General features: G+C 39.9%; 1 protein-coding gene across 3 annotated transcripts; it reads left to right on the top strand.

Annotated features, from left to right (window-relative positions):
* Nucleotides 1-3,972: 3,972 nt before the first annotated feature.
* On the top strand, nt 3,973-22,630 carry golm2 (golgi membrane protein 2). Of its 3 annotated transcripts, XM_061759073.1 has the most exons (10): nt 3,975-5,012; nt 11,514-11,568; nt 11,693-11,795; nt 12,646-12,736; nt 12,916-13,027; nt 17,616-17,699; nt 17,913-18,191; nt 18,394-18,525; nt 20,825-20,992; nt 22,053-22,630. In XM_061759073.1, exons 1-10 carry the CDS (start codon nt 4,686-4,688, stop codon nt 22,127-22,129), a joined length of 1,428 nt encoding a protein of 475 aa, XP_061615057.1. In that variant the 5' UTR covers nt 3,975-4,685; the 3' UTR covers nt 22,130-22,630. The 3 variants fall into 3 exon arrangements, with proteins under 3 accessions (XP_061615067.1, XP_061615057.1, XP_061615077.1); XM_061759083.1 differs by lacking the exon at nt 17,616-17,699 and having other exon boundaries at nt 3,973-5,012; XM_061759093.1 differs by lacking the exon at nt 20,825-20,992 and having other exon boundaries at nt 3,978-5,012.
* The last annotated feature ends 79 nt before the right edge of the window (nt 22,631-22,709 follow it).

Raw genomic sequence — 22,709 nt, 5'->3', positions numbered from 1 at the left:
TCACTGTACCCGACTATTGCTCTATTAGTCATTTCAAACTACTCTAAATTGATAGAGGACTCGACATCATTTACACAATTGTCCAAAAAATAAATAAAATAAAGACAATGTATCGGCATTACCACATTACTGGTAACCTTTTATTGCTCAGTGACTCTCCGTACTGTGTATTTTCTGTCAAATGGCTGTGTTGTCGTACTAGAACGGGTCCAACTACCGGAGACAAATTCCTTGTGTGTTTTTGACATACTTGGCAAATAAAGATGATTCTGAGTTAACGGACATGTCTTGCTCTCCTCGCTCAATTTCGTACTTACACCGTCTCATCACTTCCGCTTGTGTGCGGGGAAAGGGGTGTCCCTCAATCACAACACCGCAAAGGTTGCAGTCATTACGGGGATGGTGTATGTCTTGGCATACCGTAGCTTCGTATGAAATAAACATTGAGAGTCACTCAAGTGATATCTGAAAAATATTTTACTGTGTATATGAAGTTTGTTCGCAACAAGAACTGGCTGACTAAACAGGTCATTTCTTCTATATAATTTTAAAAGACAAGGGAAACGTTCAAATAAAAGCAAAGCATAACAGCAGGCATACACGTGTTTTAGATGTGTTCTTTTTACTTTTCATCAATGCTGTACTTAAATTAATGTAACAGCAGCATAACTTTAACTTAATGTCAGCATACATGGGGTGGGGGGGTGGTGTTAAGGGAAAGACAACGAGTGATTTGTATATAAAACGTATAATTTGTTAACAAATGAGCAGAAGTTGATTTTAGTAACAATGTAACTTCTTTCAAAACATGCAATACATAAATGTACAACTAAATACTTTGGGTGGAACCTTACATGTATAGCTGCGGACAAAGGAGAACATTGAGTAAAGTTACGCTCAACAAAATTTGCATGGGGGGGAAAAAAAAAAAACAATGTGCTGGCACTCTGGCATGGGAACTTTGGTTTGCTTCCGCTTATCTCTTTGCCTTTTTACCACGGCATACTACACTTAATGTTTCAAGTAGCAATTCATCCATCCATCCATCCATCCATTGTCTCCACCGCTTCTCCTCACTAGGGTCGCGGGCATGCTGGAGCCTATCCCAGCTATCTTTGGGCGAGAGGCTGTGTACACCCTGAACTGGTCACCAGCCAATCGCAGGGCACATAGAAACAAACAACCATTCACACTCAAATTCACACCTACGGGCAATTTAGAGTTTTCAATTAACCTACCATGCATGTTTTGGGATGTGGGAGGAAACCGGAGTGCCCGGAGAAAACCCATGCAGGCATGGGGAGAACATGCAAACTCCACACAGGTGGGGCCGGAATTTGAGCCCCGGTCCTCAGAACTGTGAGGCAGATGTGCAAACCAGTCATCCACTGTCCCGCCCTCTAGTAGCAATCATTTCCAAAAATAAATACACATACAAACACACATACATTATACAGTGGGTACGGAAAGTATTCAGACCGCCTTAAATGTTTCACTCTTTGTTATATTGCAGCCATTTGCTAAAGTCATTTGTTCATTTTTTTCCCCCTCATTAATGTACACACAGCACCCCATATTGACAGAAAAAATGTAATTGTTGAAATATTTGCATATTTATTAAAAAAGAAAAACTGAAATATTACACAACCATATTCAGACCCTTTTGCTGTGACACTCATATATTGAACTCGGGTGCTGTCCATTTCTTGTGATCGTCCTTGAGATGGTTTTACACCTTCATTGGAGTCCAGCTGTGTTTGATTCTACTGATTGGACTTGAGTAGGAAAGCCACACACCTGTCTATATAAGACCTTACAGCTCACAGTGCATGTCAGAGCAAATGAGAATCATGAGGTCAAAGGAACTGCCTGAAGAGCTCAGAGACAGAATTGTGGCAAGGCACAGATCTGGCCATGGTTAAAAAAAACAAATTCTGCTGCGGGGCTTTATTGCAGATTGGCCCGACGGAAGCCTCTCCTCATTGCAAGACACATGAAAGCCCGCATGGAGTTTGCTAAAAAAATAAAAATAAAAAAAACACCCTAAGGACTCCAAGATGGTGAGAAATAACATTCTCTGGTCTGACGAGACCAAGATAGAACTTTTTTGCCTTAATTCTAAGCAGTATGTGTGGAGAAAAACAGGCACTACTCATATCCTGTCCAATACAGTCCCAACAGTGAAGCATGGTGGTGGCAGTATCATGCTGTGGTGGTGTTTTTCCGCTGCAGGGACAGGACGACTGGTTGCAATTGGAGGTAAGATGAATGCGGCCAAGTACAGCGATATCCTGGACGAAAACCTTCTCCAGAGTGCTCAGGACCTCAGACTGGGCCGAAGGTTGACCTTCCAACAAGACAATGACCCTAAGCACACAGCTTAAATAATGAAGGAGTGGCTTCAGAACAACTCTGTTCTTGAATGGCCCAGCCAGAGCCCTGACTTAAACCCAATTGAGAATCTCTGGAGAGCCCTGAAAATTGCTGTCCACCAACGTTCACCATCCAACCTGACAGAACTGGAGAGGATCTGCAAGGAGGAATGGCAGAGATCCCCAAATCCAGGTGTGAAAAACTTGTTGCATCATTCCCCAAAACACTCATGGCTGTATTAGATCAAAAGGGTGCTTGACTAAATACTGAGCAAACGGTCTGAATACCTATGGCTGTGTGATATTTCAGTTTCTCTATTATAATAAGGGGGTCTGAATACTTTCCGTACTCACTGTACATATACAACCCCAATTTCAATGAACTTGGGACATTGTGTTAAACATAAATAAAAACAAAATACAATGATTTGCAAATTATGTTCAACCTATATTTAATTGAATACACTACAAAGACAAGATATTTAATGTTAAAACTGATAAACTTGATTGTTTTTAGCAAATAATCATTAACTTAAAATTTTATGGCTGCAACACATTCCAAAAAAGCTGGGACAGGGTCATGTTTACCACTGTGTTACATCACCTTTTCTTTTAACAACATTCAATAAACGTTTGGGAACTGAGGACGGTGGAATTCTTTCCCATTCTTGGTTGATGTACAGCTTCAGCTGTCCAACAGTCCGGTGTCTCCGTTGTCGTATTTTACGCTTCATAATGCGCCAAACATTTTCAATGGGAGACAGGTCTGGACTGGAGGCAGGCCAGTCTAGTACCCGCACTCTTTTTCGTAGTAAAAGAGCCAAGCTGTTGTAACACGTGCAGAATGTGGGTTGACATTGTCTTGCTGAAATAAGCAGGGGCGTCAATGAAAAAGACGTTGCTTGGATGGCAGCATATGTTTCTCCAAAATCTGTGTGTACCTTTCAGCATGAATGGTGGCTTCACAGATGTGTAAGTTACCCATGCCATTGGCACTAACACAGCCCCATACCATCATAGATGCTGGCTTTTGAACTTTGCATCCATAACAGTCCGGATGGTTCTTTTCCTCTTTGGCCGGGAGGACACCACGTCCACAATTTCCAAAAACAATTTGCAATGTGGACTCGTCGCACCACAGAAAACTTTTCCACTTTGCATCAGTCCATCTTAGATGAGCTCGGCCCAGAGAAGCCGAAAAAAAAACATAAACCCAAACGCAAAAGTCGTCAACGCGTTTGCGATTTAAAAACATTGTGTGTCAATGTTTTTGGCACAAATCTGATTCCATAAAACAACAGAGTCTTAAAATGTTAAAATGTGTAAATGCCGCAATGGTTTTCAAAGCATAATAGGAAATATTTGATGATGAGTTTTGTCATCAAATGAGTTCATTCTTACAGAAGACCCCCCTTGTGACTTCCTGAGAAAAAAAATAAAAAATCGAATTTTTGAGAAAGTTAGTTATTTTTTTCCATGATCGAGAAAGATGAAAAATCTTCCTAACTCAGGCTTGCGGAAGTGGAACCATGCCACAGAAATCGCGACCTTTATTTTGAAAGCAATATCCGCTTTGACTAGCGGGAGCGCTGTGGTCATTACGGCTAACTCGACTCAGCCCAGAAATCCGACGTTAGAAGACAGCGGTGGGGAAACAAAGCGCGTATTCTGAAGGTTTGTTTACGATTTGTATTAGCTCGGGTTGAAAATTAACTTCGCGCTTATCGGTAGGGGGATGGGGGGGGGGGGACTCGGTGGCGACTGTATTCGCATTTCCACTCATTGTTTGTAGCTTCAGGAAGAAGCTGTCTGGAGTCGGACTGCAGTAGCGTTTGGGGAGCTAACGTTAATTGTCAATCGAAGATAATCGCGGTAAATGATCCGGCCGACGGGAAGGTGTCGAGCATTTGGGGGGGGGGGGGGGGGAAGAACTCACGGTAGGCTAAGACTATCGAGTTCGAGCTCGCTGTAGGGTTTGCGCGTCATCGTGCCCCTGCCACGGAGCCGTGCAGAGATCCGCGTCCACGTCTCGGCTGCTGTGCAGTATTGCAGTCTGCCAGCTGGGCTAGGCCACGTCCTTCTTGGGCTGACATTGGGCGGACTGTGGGGGAAGATGCCCAGTATGCGGAAGGAAGACGACGGGGAGTGAAGCGCGAGAGATGGGAGAAGTCTTGACCGTGAGTGGTTTGTGTTTCTGAGCGGCTGCCGCATACGCACGTCATGTCACGTACACGGATGCGCCGCACAGCGGGGCAATAGTCTCTTTGAGCCGCAAGGTTAAAAGCTGAAGTGACAGTTTCAATTTGTTCGGACATGATCGGCTTCGGCGCCAACCGACGAGGAGGCCGCCTCCCGTCCTTCATCCTCATCTTCCTCATGGCGATCATCGCCATACTGGCGTTCAACTACTGGACCGTAGCCAACAAGCACGGCCGCTTGCTGGATGAGTTGTTGGAGGTGCAGTCGCGGGTGAAGCGCACGGACGCGGCGAGGAGCCGGCTAGAGAAGCGCAACACTGAGCTCATGGCGCAGGTGGACACGCACAGGAAGCAACTGGACAAGAAGGATGGAGACTACAGCGTCATGGAGGGCAAACTGCAGGCCCGAGACGCGCTCGTCAAAAAGTGCACCGACGAAAAGGTAGTGTGGCCCTTGGAGCCATGTGCTCCTTTGCATTCAGCACTGTAGTACAAGTCGTACTCTACACCAAAGTCTTGATTTCAACAGGGCTTATCTTTAGTATTATCCTCGTCCAAATTTTCATTTCCACAGAAGGCCTGTTTGTGAGTGTTTACACTGACATTTTTGGCTCACCCAGTCCAACTTATTGCTGATTGTGTAAAAAACAACAACAACAACAACAACAAATAATTGCACCTCCAGTGCTGTGAAAAAGTATTCGCCCCCTTCTCAAATTCTTACATTTTTGTGTAGTTTCGCCACTTTAATGTTTAAGATCATCAAACAAATGAAGTGAACTAAAAATGCAGTTTTTAAATGGTGATTTAAAAGTTACCTGGCCCTGTGTGGAAAAAGTAACTGGTCAGCAGCAAGAATTTGAGAAGGGGGACAATACTTTTTCATGGCACTGTATTTACTGATTTTATGAAGAATCAACTTAAACTTATTGTTCTTTATATATTTATGGACTTGTTTTTAAATATAATCAATCAGCTCAGCATAATATGAGGCCTTTTCTACAATTTCTAAAGTGTAATAATGTAAAATTGTACGATAGTCATGACTCTAATATTTGATTTCCTTCACAATATGAATAAAGTATTTGTCATGATGTTTATGTAGGAGTATTTCCCAGGTAACATGATTTTGTGTACCGTTTTTATAACAAATCAAATATTGTGGGTGGACAGTGGAGTAATTGTAATGTTACACTCACTGTACCCTTAGGAGTACAATTGTGCGTGTATCAAAGCTGTACTGCTATTGTACATATTATTTTTACTCTGGAAACATACAAACTTGTTGGCACCTTAAAGTCAAATGATTAGCCTTATGGAGTACATTACTCCAACTTTTGACAGTATGCAAGTAATCACAAATTTACGATTCTTAGGTAGACCTACGCCAAATCCATGTAAACGTTCTTCACCCACTAATACACTGCCAACAGGCGGATGGACAAACAAAGACATGGACTTCCTTGTTAGTGTCGTAATAAGTTTGTTCAAGGTTGGGGCACCTTTCACTGAGCCATGAGCTCAGTTTCAAGTACCACGTACCTTGCAATGTCTCATGACAATTTTTTTTTGAAAAATTTGGTCATATTTCCAAAATGACTATAACAAACTAAACTTTATTCACACTTGTGCTGCTCAGAGAGTTAATCTGTTTGGCTTTTTTTTATGGACAGAGGCCCCTGTGCCACACCCATTTAAAAAAAAAAAAATCTTTGATGTTCTTTTATCGGGTTTGCGAGATAATTTGGGTTGGAAATGCCTAGGATGCTCTTTTTCAAGCTATTCTAGTTGGTCCAAAACATCTGGCAGATAAAATGTCTGGATTTATCCCTAATAGTCGATATGTAAATAAGCTTTGCTGTGATTGGATCTCTGTTCTCCTTAATTTTAATATGAAAAACAACTTTACTGTGATTGGTAACCATTTTAGAAGACAAACCACTTACACTTGTAGTTAAATGTTACGTTTAGAATATCATTTTCTTGTGCACTAGCCGTTGGCTCCATCCAATACTCCACAGCCTTGCTCCATGTGCAGCGCGTAGACCACACATCAGAGACACTTCAGAGGAAAAAGGGAAATCTGCTTACCGTGTTCGCTAGCTCGCAAGCTAATATACATACATGCAAATCAGTCGCCTTTCGGCGAAATTCGCCGTTTTGAACTCAAACTAGGCCATTTACGTAAATCGTATAGATCCAAGGAGTTTTTCCTGGGGTGGTCGCCGTCGCTGACGTCATAGGCTGTTTAGTACTCTTTGAACGCTGGCAGCTAGAGCCATTCTACACATCCACCATCAACACACAGGTGTAATAGTGAATATTACGCCGCAGCGGACTAATATGCAGCCTGAGGTTCCGCCTGTGGACTGTGCCCACGACTTCCGCATCGGGCGCTGTTTGCGTCATTCAATTTAAGCCCGAGTGACGTTTAAGTCTAGTTCACCAATGAAATGACACAAAGTCACATGACTTCACACGTCTTCCATTGGGGTTCCCGGACATAGATATTCACACTAGATAACCCTGCCCCGCTGATCGTCGTGCGTACGTGGCGCCCATGTTGTGAAGGTCGTCGTTACCATGATGGCAACGGCGCGCAACTTGCCGTGTTTACATTTAAACGAACAAAAACAACAGCTTTAATGTATTGTAGTATTTGTCTGGCACTGTCTGCTCAAATGTGGATATTTCATCTCACTTATAACTTTAGAAAACACCGTGCAATAAATTGCAGATGTGTTGTTGTAGTTTTGACTGTGAATATACACACACAGAGCAACATCAGATTTTGTACATTCACATTTTATTTTTTTAATTGATGTTCATGCTGTGAGTAAAAAAAAATATATATATATATATCAGAAGTTACTCACCATTTACTCAGTACTTGAGTAATAATTTCACTGCATACTTTTTTTACGCTTACTCAAGTAATTTTTGGGAGGACTACTATTTACTTGAGTCACATTATTGTCAAGTAACAGTACTCTTACTTGAGGACAATGTTTGGCTACTCTACCCACCTCTGGAGCGGACATCCTCTCTTGCTACTCTTACGTTTAAGCAACATTTTTGCTCATCAGATCAGTGTCGTATTTGTTGCGCTGGTCTTTTGTATTTTTGCGTTGAGGTGGTGCGGGTCCGGCCCTGGTTGTGGTCCCAAGTGGAACCGCGAAGCACACGTAACATCGGCGACGAGCTGATTCGCTTGTACATTTTGTATTGATTAGGAAACGCGGCTTTAATTATCTAATTAGTTTACTGATGTTAATGTTAAATGTATTAAGCGACAGAGCGCTGTTAAGGACAATGTCACAACACAGAATGAACAAACTTTAAATTCAGAAAATGGCCAATAAAAACAGAAAAATTTTGTACTTAATATTTTCCTGGAGGATGCATTTGTTATTAGTTGGTAATAGTGAAGTTGGTAATAGTGAAAAATGAAGTGAAACAGACTGATTTTAGTCAATTCTTCAAATGCGCAAATAAAATGTGTTTATTTTGCCTTATTGTACTCTTCAGAGCCTTCCAGATTGCATAATTTATGTTAATGCATGTTATATGCTCGGGGGATTCCCCCAGACCCCGCTTAAAATGTTTTTTTTGGGTCACCTTTTTCATGCCTTTTGTGTTTGCATGGCTTAATATAACAGCCTCAATTTCAGGTTTCAGCCTCATCACTCGATCTGATACTCTTTTCACCTCCATGACATTCTTGGGTAACTCTTCCTTGAAAATAACCCCTGCTCCATTTCTCTTCCCATCTACACCTAGCCTTACTGCCTTTCCACCTGCTCTCCTGGACACACAATATATCAACCTTTCTCCTAATCATCATGTCAACCAACTCCTGAGCTTTTCCTGTCATATTAAACAACGCACAGTATAAGTAGTTAAAAACAAGATCTCCGTCGCATATGAGCTCCGTCAGGAGCCGCCATATTTACGCCGTGCCTCAACGATGCCTTTCTCCTTCCCTTTTCTCTTATCAAATTCACCATTTATTTCCTTGTTTTCTTCCGTTTGTGTCAATTTCACCTGTCAAACACGTATCATGTTGCAGTCAGACAATATGGAAGATGAATATATATATATATATATTTTTTTTTATATATTTATATATTTATATATATATATATATATTTATAAATATTTATATATATATATTATATATATTTATAAATATTTATATATATATATTATATATATTTATATATATATATATATATATTTTATATATATTTATATATATATATATTTATATTTATATATATATATATATATATGAGTCCCATACTTTCAAATTTTCTGTTACTATAATTTGGCTTCAAGGTAATGTGTATGGTGGCACGTTAACTTCCAGTTGGCATGTGTACACAGTTACAACATTGGAAATGTGTTCGGAGTCAAAACTGTGTTGACAAGTTATCTCATCGTCTTTTAAAAGTAAAAACTTTGATGCCATTTCAAACTCAACAAATACTTGCACAGAGCTATTGAATATAAACGACCCTAGGTTATGACACATTTAATGACAGAGCTTTTTTTTCCCACTCAGAACGTGCATTACTGGCTTGTAACATATTTATAGCGGAAACTTATGTCATTTGACCTTTCCATCAAGATGCTTAATGAGTTACCTTGCCTAAGGTCCAATTTCTTTTCACATAGTTTGAGTTGAAATGAAAACCAAGAGTCTGTAAGCATCCCTATTGTTGTACTAGCTTCTAAAAAAATCTCATACTTGACAAAATAAAGGTCTTGTCACGTGGGGTTTTCGAAGGCGAGGTAGGCAAGGCAAAAACGTTTTGGAGTGAAGGTTTTGGAGTGGCCTCGTCAAACTCCAGACTTGAATCCGATTGAAATGCAGTGGTATGACCTTAAAAAATGCCATTCATGCTCGAAAACCCTCCATTTTTGCTGAATTCAAACAATTCTGCAAGAGTGGGCCAAAATATCTCCACAGCGATGTGAAAGACTCATTGACAGTTATTGAAAATGCTTGTTTTCAGTTGTTGCTGCTGAGGATGGCCCAACCAGTTATTAGGTTTAGGGGGCCATTACTTTTTCACACAGGGCCAGGTAACTTTTTTAATTTTCCTTAATAAATGAAATCACCATTTACAAACAACATTTTAAGTTCACTTGGGATATATTTGTCTGGTATTGTATTTGTTTGATCTTAAACAAAGTGGAAACTATGCAAAAGTATCAGAATTTGAGAAGGGGGCCAATACTTTTTCACGGCACTGTATGTCCTCTCGACATTTTTGAAAATGAGGACTTGCCCTCAATTATCTTTCGAAATGTTAATAATATTAAATGAAAATTAAAATTGTCTACAGCCCAAACCTGTTGACACAAACTTGGGCTGTTGACAAATGAATGACAAAAAAGGTTTTCTATATTCTTTGAAACCTTTGCAGCCTTGGAACTTTCTTTGAGGAACACTTTTATTACGGTATGTTATACAGCCCAATTTAGCCCAGAGGAAGGTGGTTAAACACCTGCGAGTGTGTAACATGATGAAGTTTTGCTCAGGGGACTGTTTTGCTCACAAGCTTGTCTGTGCGCTTTCTTTAATCCATCTTCCCTCTTAGTTTTCTGTCCATATAGTACATGAATGTATTAGGATTGCTAAAGTGACAAAAAGGTGGAGATCACTTTTATCTAGTTGTTATGCAATGAAACAGATTGAATAATTGAGATTGAGGTGCTTGTATGAGAGAATCTGGAAGATTTGGAAAAGTCTGGGTGCAATTATGTATTATTTTAAATCTACTTACTATAATAAGATGTTATAGAAAATCAGTTATGAGAGTACAATTTTACATCATTTTTAATTTTTTGTTTTTCCACTAATAGAATGAGTCTTACGAGTGACTTTTTTCCCCCACTCCTGTATGACATTTCTGCGCACTAGTAGAACGACTAGGGGGACTAGAAGAATTACCGTAATTTCTCATGCATAAGGCACACCCATGTATAATACACAACCCCAAAGTTGACCTCAGAATTCTGTAAAACCCTTCTACCTATGTATAATGCATTTTTACAATGCATGATTTTGCTTCTACCCATATGATCAAAACATGAAGTGTTAGTATTTTGTTAGTTTGTTTTAAAAATAATTATTCTGAAGTTAAGCACTTCATTTGAACACATAATACTTGATATTTTCTTGTTCTTATTTTGAAATTAACGGCCCTACATTTATTTAGTAAATGAGAGAAAACAGTTGTGCTCACAGTTGTGCTTTGATTACCCAGGCAGAATTTGTAAGATGGGTACAATTCTTTAAAGAAAACATGAAGGGCCAGGCGAAACACATTTAATTTTATTTTAATGGGATTCAAATTAAACTGTCAAGCATTTCAGAAAAGCATTATTATTAAAAAAAAAAAAAAAAAAAAAAAAAAACATAACCATGAAGAAATTAATGATGGTTGTTCTTCAGTCATATTAAAAAAAATAATAATAATTAAAATAAAAAAATAAAAAATATTTCACAAATTCTGCCAGGGTCAACTTATGAGCACAACTGTACATATATGCAGTCGTACGTAACCTATCATATTGGAATGAAAGTGGAGGCTACACCTTTCTCATAACCTCTAGGTGGCGGTGACATTTGGGAATGAAAGTGTACAGCTTTTTCATAACCTCTCGATGCCATACATTTATAAAATGAAACAAAACAAACAAGACAACCTGTAGCCCCTGTTTTCTGGCTTGAACTTCACTTGATAAGAATAATAATCGGCTTGTAAATTAACTGATTGTCAAGACTTAAGATAATATTTTCTTGATCCCCAGAGGTGACATTCAAGCTGTACTTGGTAAAGCACATACATAAAATTTAAAAAAAAGATAAGAAGTAGATGATAATAAAAATATGGAATAAAAGAAACCTAACTTTTTGTTCCTGTGTGTTTAGGTTAAGCTGCAGGGTGACCTCACAGCCCAAATTACAGAAATCCAGATGCTGAAAGGTAAGACATGCTTGACTAACAAATGTTAAAATCAAACTTACCTAACAGAAGTCCTAAATAACGCTTAGTACCAGATACTATGAATTAATAAATAAAACTTGTGTGCGTGCGTGTGGGCAAATAGAGCAACTGAATGATTTGAAGCAGGAGTTTATGAAACAGGAAGATCATCTGAGAGATGTTAAAAAGAATACAACCACCTTGGAGAGAAAGCTGGAATATGAAAGGTATGGTAATGACTTCTGCTTTGTGTTTCTTGTGAGCTTTTTTGCAATGCTTTCTGCGCTGTTTGATAAATTTTATATCTAAAATTAATGAACTGTATATGAATCCCGGCACGGTGGACGACTGGTTAGCACATCTGCCTCACAGTTCTGTGGACCAAATCCCGGCCCCGCCTATGTGGAGTTTGCATGTTCTCCCCGTGCCTGGGTGGGTTTTCTCCGGGCACTCTGGTTTCCGCCCACATCCCAAAAACATGCACGGTAGGTTAATTGGGAACTCTAAATTGCCCGTAGGTATGAATGTGAGCGCGAATGATTGATTGTTTATATGTGCCCTGCGATTGGCTGGCAACCGATTCAGGGTGTACCCCGCCTGTCGCCCGGAGATAGCTGGGATAGGCTCCAGCACGCCCGTGACCCTAGTGAGGATAAGCGGTGAAGTAAATGGATGGATGGATGAATGGATGTATATGAATCCCCCTAACTATTTGTGTCATTTTGAGAGTGAAAAGCAATGATGCTGCAGTGTTCGGGTTCGGGTTAACCCTCCACTGTCACCACTATAATACTCAATTTATGAGAATTGCAATTTTTGATGCCATCCATCCATCCATCCATCCCTTTTCTGAGCCGCTTATCTTCACTAGGGTCGCGGGCGTGCTGGAGCCTATTCCAGCTATCTTCGGGCAGGAGGCGGGGTACACCCTGAACTGGTTGCCAGCTAATCGCAGATTTTTGATGGCATCTTTCAAAATTATAACCTACTTAATCTGTTTTAGGTTTTATTCATTGCTGTTATTTATAGTCATTTATAATTTTTGATTGACACTTGCGTGTTTTGTGTATTCACCAGTTTACAGTGTGGACGTCAGATTGCACAGTTAAAAATTGAATATGAAGAATCAAAGAAGAATCTAGAAGATAAAGCTGTAAAGCTTAGACTGGTTAGTATTTGCTCATATACTACATTGTTTGTCTTTATTTCATAGTGAATGAAACAATCTCTACCCTGACATCTGTATTTACTGTATATTGCACAGTATAACATGATTTTATTGTACTTTCATTGTTTATTAAACTTGTGTTTTCATTCATAACGTGCACTTTTCTGGCAACTTTTTAGAATGCAATTGATGGCCAAAAGGGTCCAGTGGCTGGAGGACATGCTGAGGGAACTCTGGCTGAAGAGCACCGTACAGTGGCAACTCACCGTCATGACAGTCCAGATTTAAAAGGTACTGATGCCACGTACACTTTATATCTAGGAAAGAGCCCATAGGAACACTTTGGAAAATGGCAGACATTTAACAAAAAATAAATCTCAGAAAGGTATTGAATAAACATTAAAGGTGCTATATTTTATCACACTAACTTTTTCGAGTATTTGGGATGTTATATTGGCTCTGTGGGGCCTCAGCAAACATGTGAAATAGTAATTAAAATCGTCCACGCATTCCTGAGTTCTAGACGTTTTTCTGCCAAGAGGCCTGAAATCAAGTCATTTGAATTTCTCGAGTTTATCAGCGTCACTGGCGAAGATATTCGCATAATTCTCCGCTCCCGAGCCAACGCTGTCAGTATAACAAGCATGCGTGCTCTCACAAGTGGATCGTCTACACGCAGGCAACCAATCAGAGAAAAGGGGGCGGTCTTAGCCAAATATGGATAAAGCTGATACAAAACTTGGTCAAACAGAAGTAGCTGTCGGAGGGGCCTTTTCTGTACACGGGTATAACAAAACAAAGGTGTAAAATGAAATTGACACTTTTATAATATGTCCATGTTAGAGAGTTTCTTAATAGAGGTCTAAATCGCCAAAATATGAGACCTTTTATATGCATTATGCTCAACTCAGATGCATAGTAGGCATGTTAGTACCCCAGGTAACAAGCTGTCAAGGCAAAATATTCCTGCTCTGCTATATGCATAGATCATTTTATACTTGAGACTATGTGAGTCCAAGGATGCACGTCTGGAAACAATGAGCCCCAGCCCTGGAACAATGAGTCCCTGATACTTACCCTCACGGAGTACAGATATAGTAATCCTCTGCTATATGACGGTTGTTGCTTCGCAGTCCTGCTATATTGCTGATTTCTATTTGTACAATAATTTTGTGTTTCCCATTGCTCTTTCTCAATATATTATGTTTCAGCCTGCCACGATAGCAAATTTTTTAGGATGATATATTTTCCCAAAAACTATAACGATAAACGATAATATTGTTTATTTATGCCACTGATATAGTGATAATATAGAGCATAATAATCCAATCATCTTTTTTAAGAATAATTAACTCTCAATTCTAAAGAACATTGAGCATTGGCATTGTAATGTAGAGCGATAAATAAAATATCTTAGATAAAAAAATATAAATAAATTAGCCTCCAGCTCTGTTTGCAAAAACTGCACTTACACAGTTATTCAACATTTGGCACATGGGTATAGAGTCATTAACCCACTAAAAAGACCCAAAGAAATGTCTTAAAGCCTGCCAAATTTGAATGATTTAATAACAAAAAACAAAAACACCATGTATGTACTTGAAAGCATTTGGGCTTTGTCACTGTTTTTAAATCGGATGCCAAACATTTAATATCTGGTATTTTTTACTCTTTATTTTTATTTATTTTATGACTGTCATTATGTACTGGATAATTTCTGCTTCCTGTATAATTTCTGCTGCCTCTTGGCTTTTAAAAAAAAAAAAAAAAGAGATTTTATCTCTCAATAAGCTTTTACCTGGTTAAATATAGTATGAAATATAAAGTAAGGCCCACCCTCGAGCTGCTGGACTGTGATGTGAGACCTTCACCTGTCAATCCAATGATGCTGAAAATGAGGTGGCTGAAGTCAACTAAAGCCTGAATATTGATAACGTGTGCCGCTGTGCTTATTGTTTATGAACAGTTAACTTTCACGTGTGTGTGTGTGTTATGTGGGGAACACACACACACAACTCTGAGTGCTGACGTTTTAAACGATGTCGCTGGGGTCGAGTGAGCTTTTTAGCTCCGGCCCTTAGCTTGCTAGCTTGCTAGCTCGTTAGCTCGCAGGATAGCAAATGTAATATACAGTTAACTTTCCCTTTGTCCCAGTTGTGTGCATCTATGGAGCAAAGGCCGTTCTGCCAGCGGCTTGCTGCGTTGTGAGCGGCGCGGCGGGTGTTACCACAACAATGAAAATGTATCCAGTCTAGACATACAGTAACTTCCGTGTCCATTGTATGGAATGATAACCCGTCCCACTCGGCCTCTGATTGGCTAGCACCAAGGATTCATACTTTTGATTCACTGTGTGTAGAAGCTCTTCACACACACACACACATACACACACATACACATACATACACATGCACTCACACGCATTCGTAGGGCGGGTCTTAAACCATGAGTCGACAGATGCAGAATGAATGTGCTTCATGCGTCCGTGCTGATTTTTGTTTGTCTCAGACGTGGGACGCACACAAACAAGATCCCTATTAATGTGATGGAGGTAGGGTGATATTGTGAAACGGCATTTTTATTTCTTTTTAATGGAAATTTTTTTTGGGGAGTTCGCTGAACTACTGCAATTGTGTCATCAATGTCTTTGAGGGTGGGCATCCTTGTTTATTAAAAAAGGTTGCCGTCACTTTCTCATCTACCATAGCTTCTGCCTCTGTCTCCTCAAACAACATTGATTGGTCCAATCATTTTTAGGGGTACTATCCACAATCCTATTATAGTTTGAAGCTTAGCAAGATGAATTTGTGATGCACTATATCCCCGTTGCATACAGTAAATCTAACCTCCTGGTAAGGTCAGTTCTCTCTTGCTTAATTCCCAACTTACATAGAGTCACTACAAGTTGCTGATCATTGAAACGTAAAATAAACATGGCTCATGGGGCGGCATGGCTCAGGCGGTCTCCCAACCCGGAGGTTGTGGGTTCCACCGACATCATAGTCGCCAGTTCTCGCTCAGTTATTTCCCTTGTCATGTCTTGTTTCCAGTTTTAGGTTTATTCAAGTGTTTATTTGTTACTTTGGTTATCAGTTGTGGCACTTTGTTTAGTTTGCTTTTTCCATGTCCCTTATTTGTCTTTTTTCGGAAATTAAATATCATTTTTGAGATTCCTGCACTCCTGCCTTGCCTCCCTGCTTCCCTGAACTTGGGTCCTCCACGTTTTTGTCTTGCCTTCCTTGCCTTCAAAAACCCTAACCGTGACAATTTAGTCGCGAGACTACGACTTTGACTTCTGCATTGGGCGCTGTTTGCACCAATCTAATTTAAGCGTGAGTGACATTTAAGTCTAGCTCACCAATCAAACGACACAAGAAACGCTCATGACCTCACACGCCTTCTATTGGGCTTCCTGGGCATAGGTATTAGCACTAAGTGGCCACCATTTTGGGAAGCTCGGTTTTACCATTGAAGGCAATGGCGCATGACACTTGTTTACATATGTATTGTAGTACTTGTCTGGCACTGTCTGCCCAATTGTGGATATTTCATCTCACTTGTAACTTTAGAAAACACCGTGTAGTAAATTGCAGATGTTGTTTTGACTGTGCACACAGACGCGCACACACAGCAATGTCAGAATTTGCACATTCACATTTTATTTTATTTATTTATTTTTTTTTATATTGATGTTCATGCTGTGCTTAAAAAAAAGTTGCTCACTATTTACTCAGTACTTGAGTAATTATTTCACTGTATTTTTTGCTCTTAAGTAATTTCTGGAGGACTACTTTTTACTTTTACTTGAGTCACATTATTGTAGTTATTGTATTATTAAGTAACTACTCTTGAGGACAATATTTGGCTACTCTACCCACCTCTGGAGCGGACATCCTCTATTGTTACTCTTACGTTTAAGCAACATTTTTGCTCATCAGATCAGCCGGTGTCATGTTTGTTGCACTGGTCTTTTGTATTTTCGCGTTGAGGTGCTGCGGGTCATGGCCCTGGTTGTGGTCCCAGCGGAACCGCGAAGCACACGTTACATCGGCGACAAGAGTTGAGCCGCTAGTACATTTTGTATTAATTAAAAACGTGCCTACAATTATCTAATTAGTTTACAGATGTTAATCTGAAATATATTAAGCGACGGAGCGATGATAGGGATTATGTCACAACACAGAATGAACTAACTTCAAATTCAGAAATGGACAATAAAAACGGAAAAAATATTGTACTTCATATTTTCCTGGAGGATGCATTTGGGATTACCCTTTGAAATTGGTAATAGTGAAAATGAAGTAAAACAGACAATGATTTTAGTCAATTATTTTACAGAATGAGAGTTTTTAAAGAGGGGGATGCTATTCATGTGGTACAGCTTGAAGCAGGCATCAGGTGCACGTGGAGATGGGCCTGCCTCAAGTTGGAAGCCAGAACAAAAAAGCAAAAAATGAGGCAAATTTTATTTTAATCTTAAATTTGTACATCAACATGTACTTGAGCGGTGTAAATATGTTTTTCTGCATGAAGAATTATTATTTTTTGCCTTATTGTACTTTTCAGAGTCTTCCAGATTGCTTAATTTATGTTAAAATCAAACACACTTCTCTGCGGTGACCCGGGGGATCCCCCCAGACCCTACAATGTTTTTTTTTTTTCATGCCTTTGATGTTTGCATGTGTGTATAATGGGAACGTGTGTCCAAACCTTTTACCTGTACATTACTCCTTTGTGTGCTGTAGAATGCATTTCATAATAACCAGGCTTTCAGAGCAAAGCCGATTTGTGAGAAAGGGTTTGTTTGAGGTTTAACACAGCGGTTCATTTTGGCTGTATTTACAAAACTGTCCCCCCCCCCCCCCCTATTGTCTGACAGATGTAATGGGTAAGCCGGGCAGTGATGCTGGCATGCCTGGTATTGAAGACAGTGAGGTGGGGAAACTTGATGAAGTGCAGTTTGGTAAGTAATGCACTAGTTGGGTGACATATGGAGATATTCTCTCAATGTTAAAATTACAGAACACAGCCTACATTTTAAGTAGGTCTGAATGGATAGATGGGAACACAGAGGTGCTCTCTTGCTGCACAGTGTGGGCAGGCATGCTCTTTAAAATGTTCTTCCTACCATGTTCTTAGATGCTATTTCTCACTTTGCCTCACCATTTTTCGACAGAACTGAAGAAGCCAGCCATCACTCAGATCCGTGATGAAGCCCCTGATGTGGTTGTGGGCGCTGGTGCTGGACCCGGTGTTGGGGCAGCTGATGGCCCTGGGGTACAGGGCTTATCTCTTGACCAGCCCCAGCTCCAGCAGGATAGAGGGGAAGGCCAGGCAGCTGTGATTGCCGCTCCAGGTGTCATCCAACTGGCAGACAAACCAGTAGTATTTGAAGAAGACAACAAGTCAGATATCAAAGCAGATGAACTGGGGGAACAGCAAAGACAACTTCAGGGTAAAATCCTTTCTTCAACCATTCGATTGATTATGATTACTATCATTTGTTTTTTTAAGGTATAGATTCTCTACTGCTTTAAAGATGTCATTTAAAAAAGTATATGTCATCATGTGCACTTATTGGGAAAACATTTTTTACAGGTCTGAGTAGTTTCTGCAACTTTGTCACAGGATGAAAATCTATTTCTTTTTCTTGTCAGCTCCAGATGTCAAAGGTACAGATGAACGCTTAAAGGGGATTCCATTCCCTGCCAACCCTGCCAAGGCACCCAACACCATCCAAACACACCGCAAAGACCAAGTCCCAGCAGGGGCACTCCACCATCACCAAAGTGAGTATGGCCGAAGACACATATTTATTAAATTTTGAACCAAAGCTGTAAGATAACCTTGCAAGTGCAACGTGATTGTTGGATTGTGGCACAGCTATTATTGTTCGGGCAGCAGCAGAGAACAAAGCTATGTTGTGTCAGGTGTGCAAATGCAAAGAGAACTGCCCATTGCTATCTGAGTATACTTTACTCTCTGTAGTACGAGTACAAGACTGTCGTCTGATTTTTCTGGACAGTCCTGATCAAGTATTCAGATTGTCTGTTTTGTGGTGGTTACGTTAATAAATCACTTGTTTAAGCATGACATTAAGGAATCTATAGTAATCTACTCTTACTCTAGTTTAGAACCTGTGGTTTATTTCCAATTGGGTTACATATTATGTAGGTGGACATTAATCTAAGAAAATGAAGGAAACTTTTTTCTTTTTTGAATTGTCCATCATCATGATGGATTCATGGATTCAAAGTCATAGTGGGGATTATTATTAGCCCTGCTGCCCAGCCCTTCAGCCTTAAGGATCAGACTGGGAGCACAGGTTTTGAAGAGAAGACACATGGCACTTCCCAGAAGATCCTTTCCTACTACCTGGCTTCTGCTCTGCAACCAGTTCCCTCCTCTTTCCTGTTTTGATAGTACTTGGCTGCCTCAACTGTCAATATCTCGTCTGGAACTCTGCTTAAAACCCTGTATTCACATCCCATCTATGTTTTTCCCACCATTCTTCTGCGTCTAATCTTTTTATATTTCCATCCAATTTCCAATTTTGGTTTAGGTAGCTTGTGTAGCTCCAAATACTGCCAGTCTCGCTACATCCTGAGTTTTACACTCCTCACTGGCATGTTCACATAGATAATACAGGATAGTTATTGATTGAATGTAATTAAGTAATTTAACTAAAAAATATATTACTGCTCACATGTGACGTTTATATCCTCAACATCCAGAACTACAACATGCCGTACATGATCACGTTTCATACTACCATGGGTAAAAAAGGCCCATTTAAAGCCTTTGGCGCTGCATTACTTTTCTGTCACTAGAATGCATGCAAGTAAAACACGATGGCGTTCTACTACTTACAGTTCTATATATGTAAATAAAATTATCCATCAGAGTTAATTCAGCACCTCTTGGATTTATACTAACAATCTGACCTACCGCAATTTCTCGTGTATAATGCGCACCCATGTATAATACGCACCCCCAAAGTTGACCTCAAAATTCTGGAAAACCCTTCTACCTATGAATAATGCATTTTTACAATCATGATTTTGCTTCTAACCATATGATCAAAACATAAATTATCTGTATTTTGTTAGTTTTTTTCAAAGAATTATTCTGAAGTTAAGCACTTCATTTGAACATGTAATACTTCCTTTTTAGTTAGTTACTCTTCTTTTGAAATTAAGAGCCCTACTTTTATTTAGTAAGTGAGAAAACAAACAGTTGTGCTCATATGTTTGATTACCCAGGGAGAATTTGTAAGATGGGTACAATTCTTTAAAGAAAACATGAAGGACCAGGCGAAACACATTTCATTTTATTTTAATGCGATTCAAATTAAACGGTCGAGCATTTCAGAAAAGCATTATCATTAAACAAAACATAACCAAAAAGAAATAAATGATGGTTGTTGTTCAGTCAGTCATATTTTGAAAAAACAATATTTCACAAATTCTGCCAGCGTATGTAAACTTATGAACACAACTGTACATATATGCAGTCATACGTACCCCTGTCATATTGTAATGAAAGTGTACAGCTTTTTCATAACCACTCGATGGCGGCATACATTTATAAAATGTGAAAGTTTTTTCCATTTGCACCTATACCTATGTATAATGCACACTATTGAATTTTGGCAATTTTTTTTTGGGGGGGGGGGTGATGCGCATTATACATGACAAATTACGGTAATATCATTTCAAATAATTTTATCAGTCTGTCATCAGAATTGCACCCCATTTTACAGCCGATACAATCAAAGCAGCATTCTGTTCTACACCAGCCTTCACTGAATAGCTGCAAACACAAAAGTCAAGTAAACATACATTATGCAGTATTTAATTCAGTGGGGCTGCATTGAACAAATGCAGATCTCAAGTTAGACAAACCGGTCACTGTAATGCTTTGTAACACTTCTTTCATCAACCACTATTTGTTCATTCTCCTCCTCTTTCCACTTCATCCCTCAAGCCTTCAAGCATTTACTGTACAGTATTTCAACCACTCCTACTATCCCTTCGGTTGCCTTCATTTCTCCCTTCCTGATGAGGCCCCCTTCTCTGCCTCCTGCAGGCCGGTTCTTTGACGAGATCGAGTCCCCAGTAGATCCGCAACATGGCTCTAAGCTAGCGGACTACAATGGGGACGATGGCAATGTGGGTGAGTATGAAGCTGACAAGCAGGCTGAGCTGGCCTACAATGAGGAAGAGGATGGTGATGGTGGGGAGGAAGACGTTCAAGGTGAGCCAGGCCGGGGGGCTAGACTGCTTGTCCAGATGTGTATTCACCATTCCTCACTTGCCGCCTTCACTCCCCTCCTCTTTGCTGCCAACCCTCCCTCCAGCATTTTCCCCAGCAGTTTGTGAGTAGAATAGCTCACATTGCCATGAGTTTGGTCCTTGAATCCATCATCAAGCAGATGTGTATAACATCATATTTCTGGGCTCAAAGAAGACCTGCAATGTATGCATTCCAAAATGAGTAAAATGAAAGGCACAGTAATCATCTAAACACACAAATTCTCTTCGACTGAGGAAACCAGACCAAGGAACTCGGGGTTCTGTGAATGTGATTCACTCGCCATCGCCTGCCTGTGCTTCATTTTTAGCTAACGCACCTGTCTGAGCTGACCCACATCTAGATAGAAATAGCTCACTTGTGTTTGATAATGTGTGTGTTCTCCTTGAAACATTGAAAATTACACCCATTCTCATTCTTGGGGGTCATATTTGGTTTTAATTTGTTGCCTTACTGAATATGTTTTGTTTGAATGCAACCAAATTTGATCCATTGCCTGTGGTTATGATTGATTCATTTTATAGACTGTACTTTACATAATGACTGATTTGATGTTTATTTTTTTCCCCATATGAAATCTATCCATCCATCCATCCATTTTCTATACCGCTTTATCCTCACTAGGGTCGCGGGCTTGCTGGAGCCTATCCCAGCTATCTTCGTGCGAGAGGCGGGGTACACCCTGAACTGGTTGCCAGCCAATCGCAGGGCACATATAAACAAACTACCATTCGCGCACACATTTACACCTAAGGGCAATTCAGAGTCTTATGGGAGGAAACCGGAGTGCCCAGAGAAAACCCATGCAGGCACGGGGAGAACATGCAAACTCCACACAGGCGGGACCGGGGATTGAACCCTGGTCCTCAGAACTGTGAGGCTGACGCTCTAACCAGTCGTCCACCGTGCCGCATATGAAATCTAATATAATTAAAATATCGGAGTGTTTTCGTATACAGTAATGCATACTCAAACAACTCTTTCTTTTGCCCTTTTGTTCCAGACGATGACGATCGAGACATGCAGGGAGATCGGGCTGTGGATTATGGAAAGCGACATCAAGCTATCGACATTCTCTGAATGTGAATTTTGTACTGTGAAATCTCATCAAAACATACTGACCTTCTTTGGACATCAGTATGATTCAGAATTCACAGCTTGCATCCTTAGTGTCATGGACCACGTCTACAAACAATTATTACAGAATTTGAATAATATTTCCTAACAATACAACCCAAAACGTGGAACAGTATAATCAGTTGTGTTATTTGGTAATGCAGTTAGGCTAGGACAATATACAGTAAGTGGTCTGTACATTGACAACTTTTACTGTTGTGCCTCAGTTCATAGCTGAGTAGTCTAAAATAGCCTAGTTGACACATCAACTGAAATGTTGTGTTCTGGATGCTGTGCTGAGATGTTTCTCAAAGAGTTTAATCGGGCATTTGGACTCTTCACCCCAATTTTTGGACACTTGCAAGGATGCCATTTCTGTTTTAGGTTTACAACAGTAGGAAAGTGTTTGAAATGCCAAGGACTTTGCTTACGGTCTATTAAATCATTTTTTGTGAACACACAAAAGTGGCCATCATCCTCTTCTAAATGCTAGTATTCATGCATGTTAGATTCATGATGATAATCATGCCTTTTCATCGATTGC

The sequence above is a fragment of the Phyllopteryx taeniolatus genome, chromosome 2, assembly GCF_024500385.1.
Source record: "Phyllopteryx taeniolatus isolate TA_2022b chromosome 2, UOR_Ptae_1.2, whole genome shotgun sequence".
Classification (NCBI taxonomy): Eukaryota; Metazoa; Chordata; class Actinopteri; order Syngnathiformes; family Syngnathidae; genus Phyllopteryx; species Phyllopteryx taeniolatus.
This window is presented reverse-complemented; position numbering and strand designations above follow the sequence as displayed.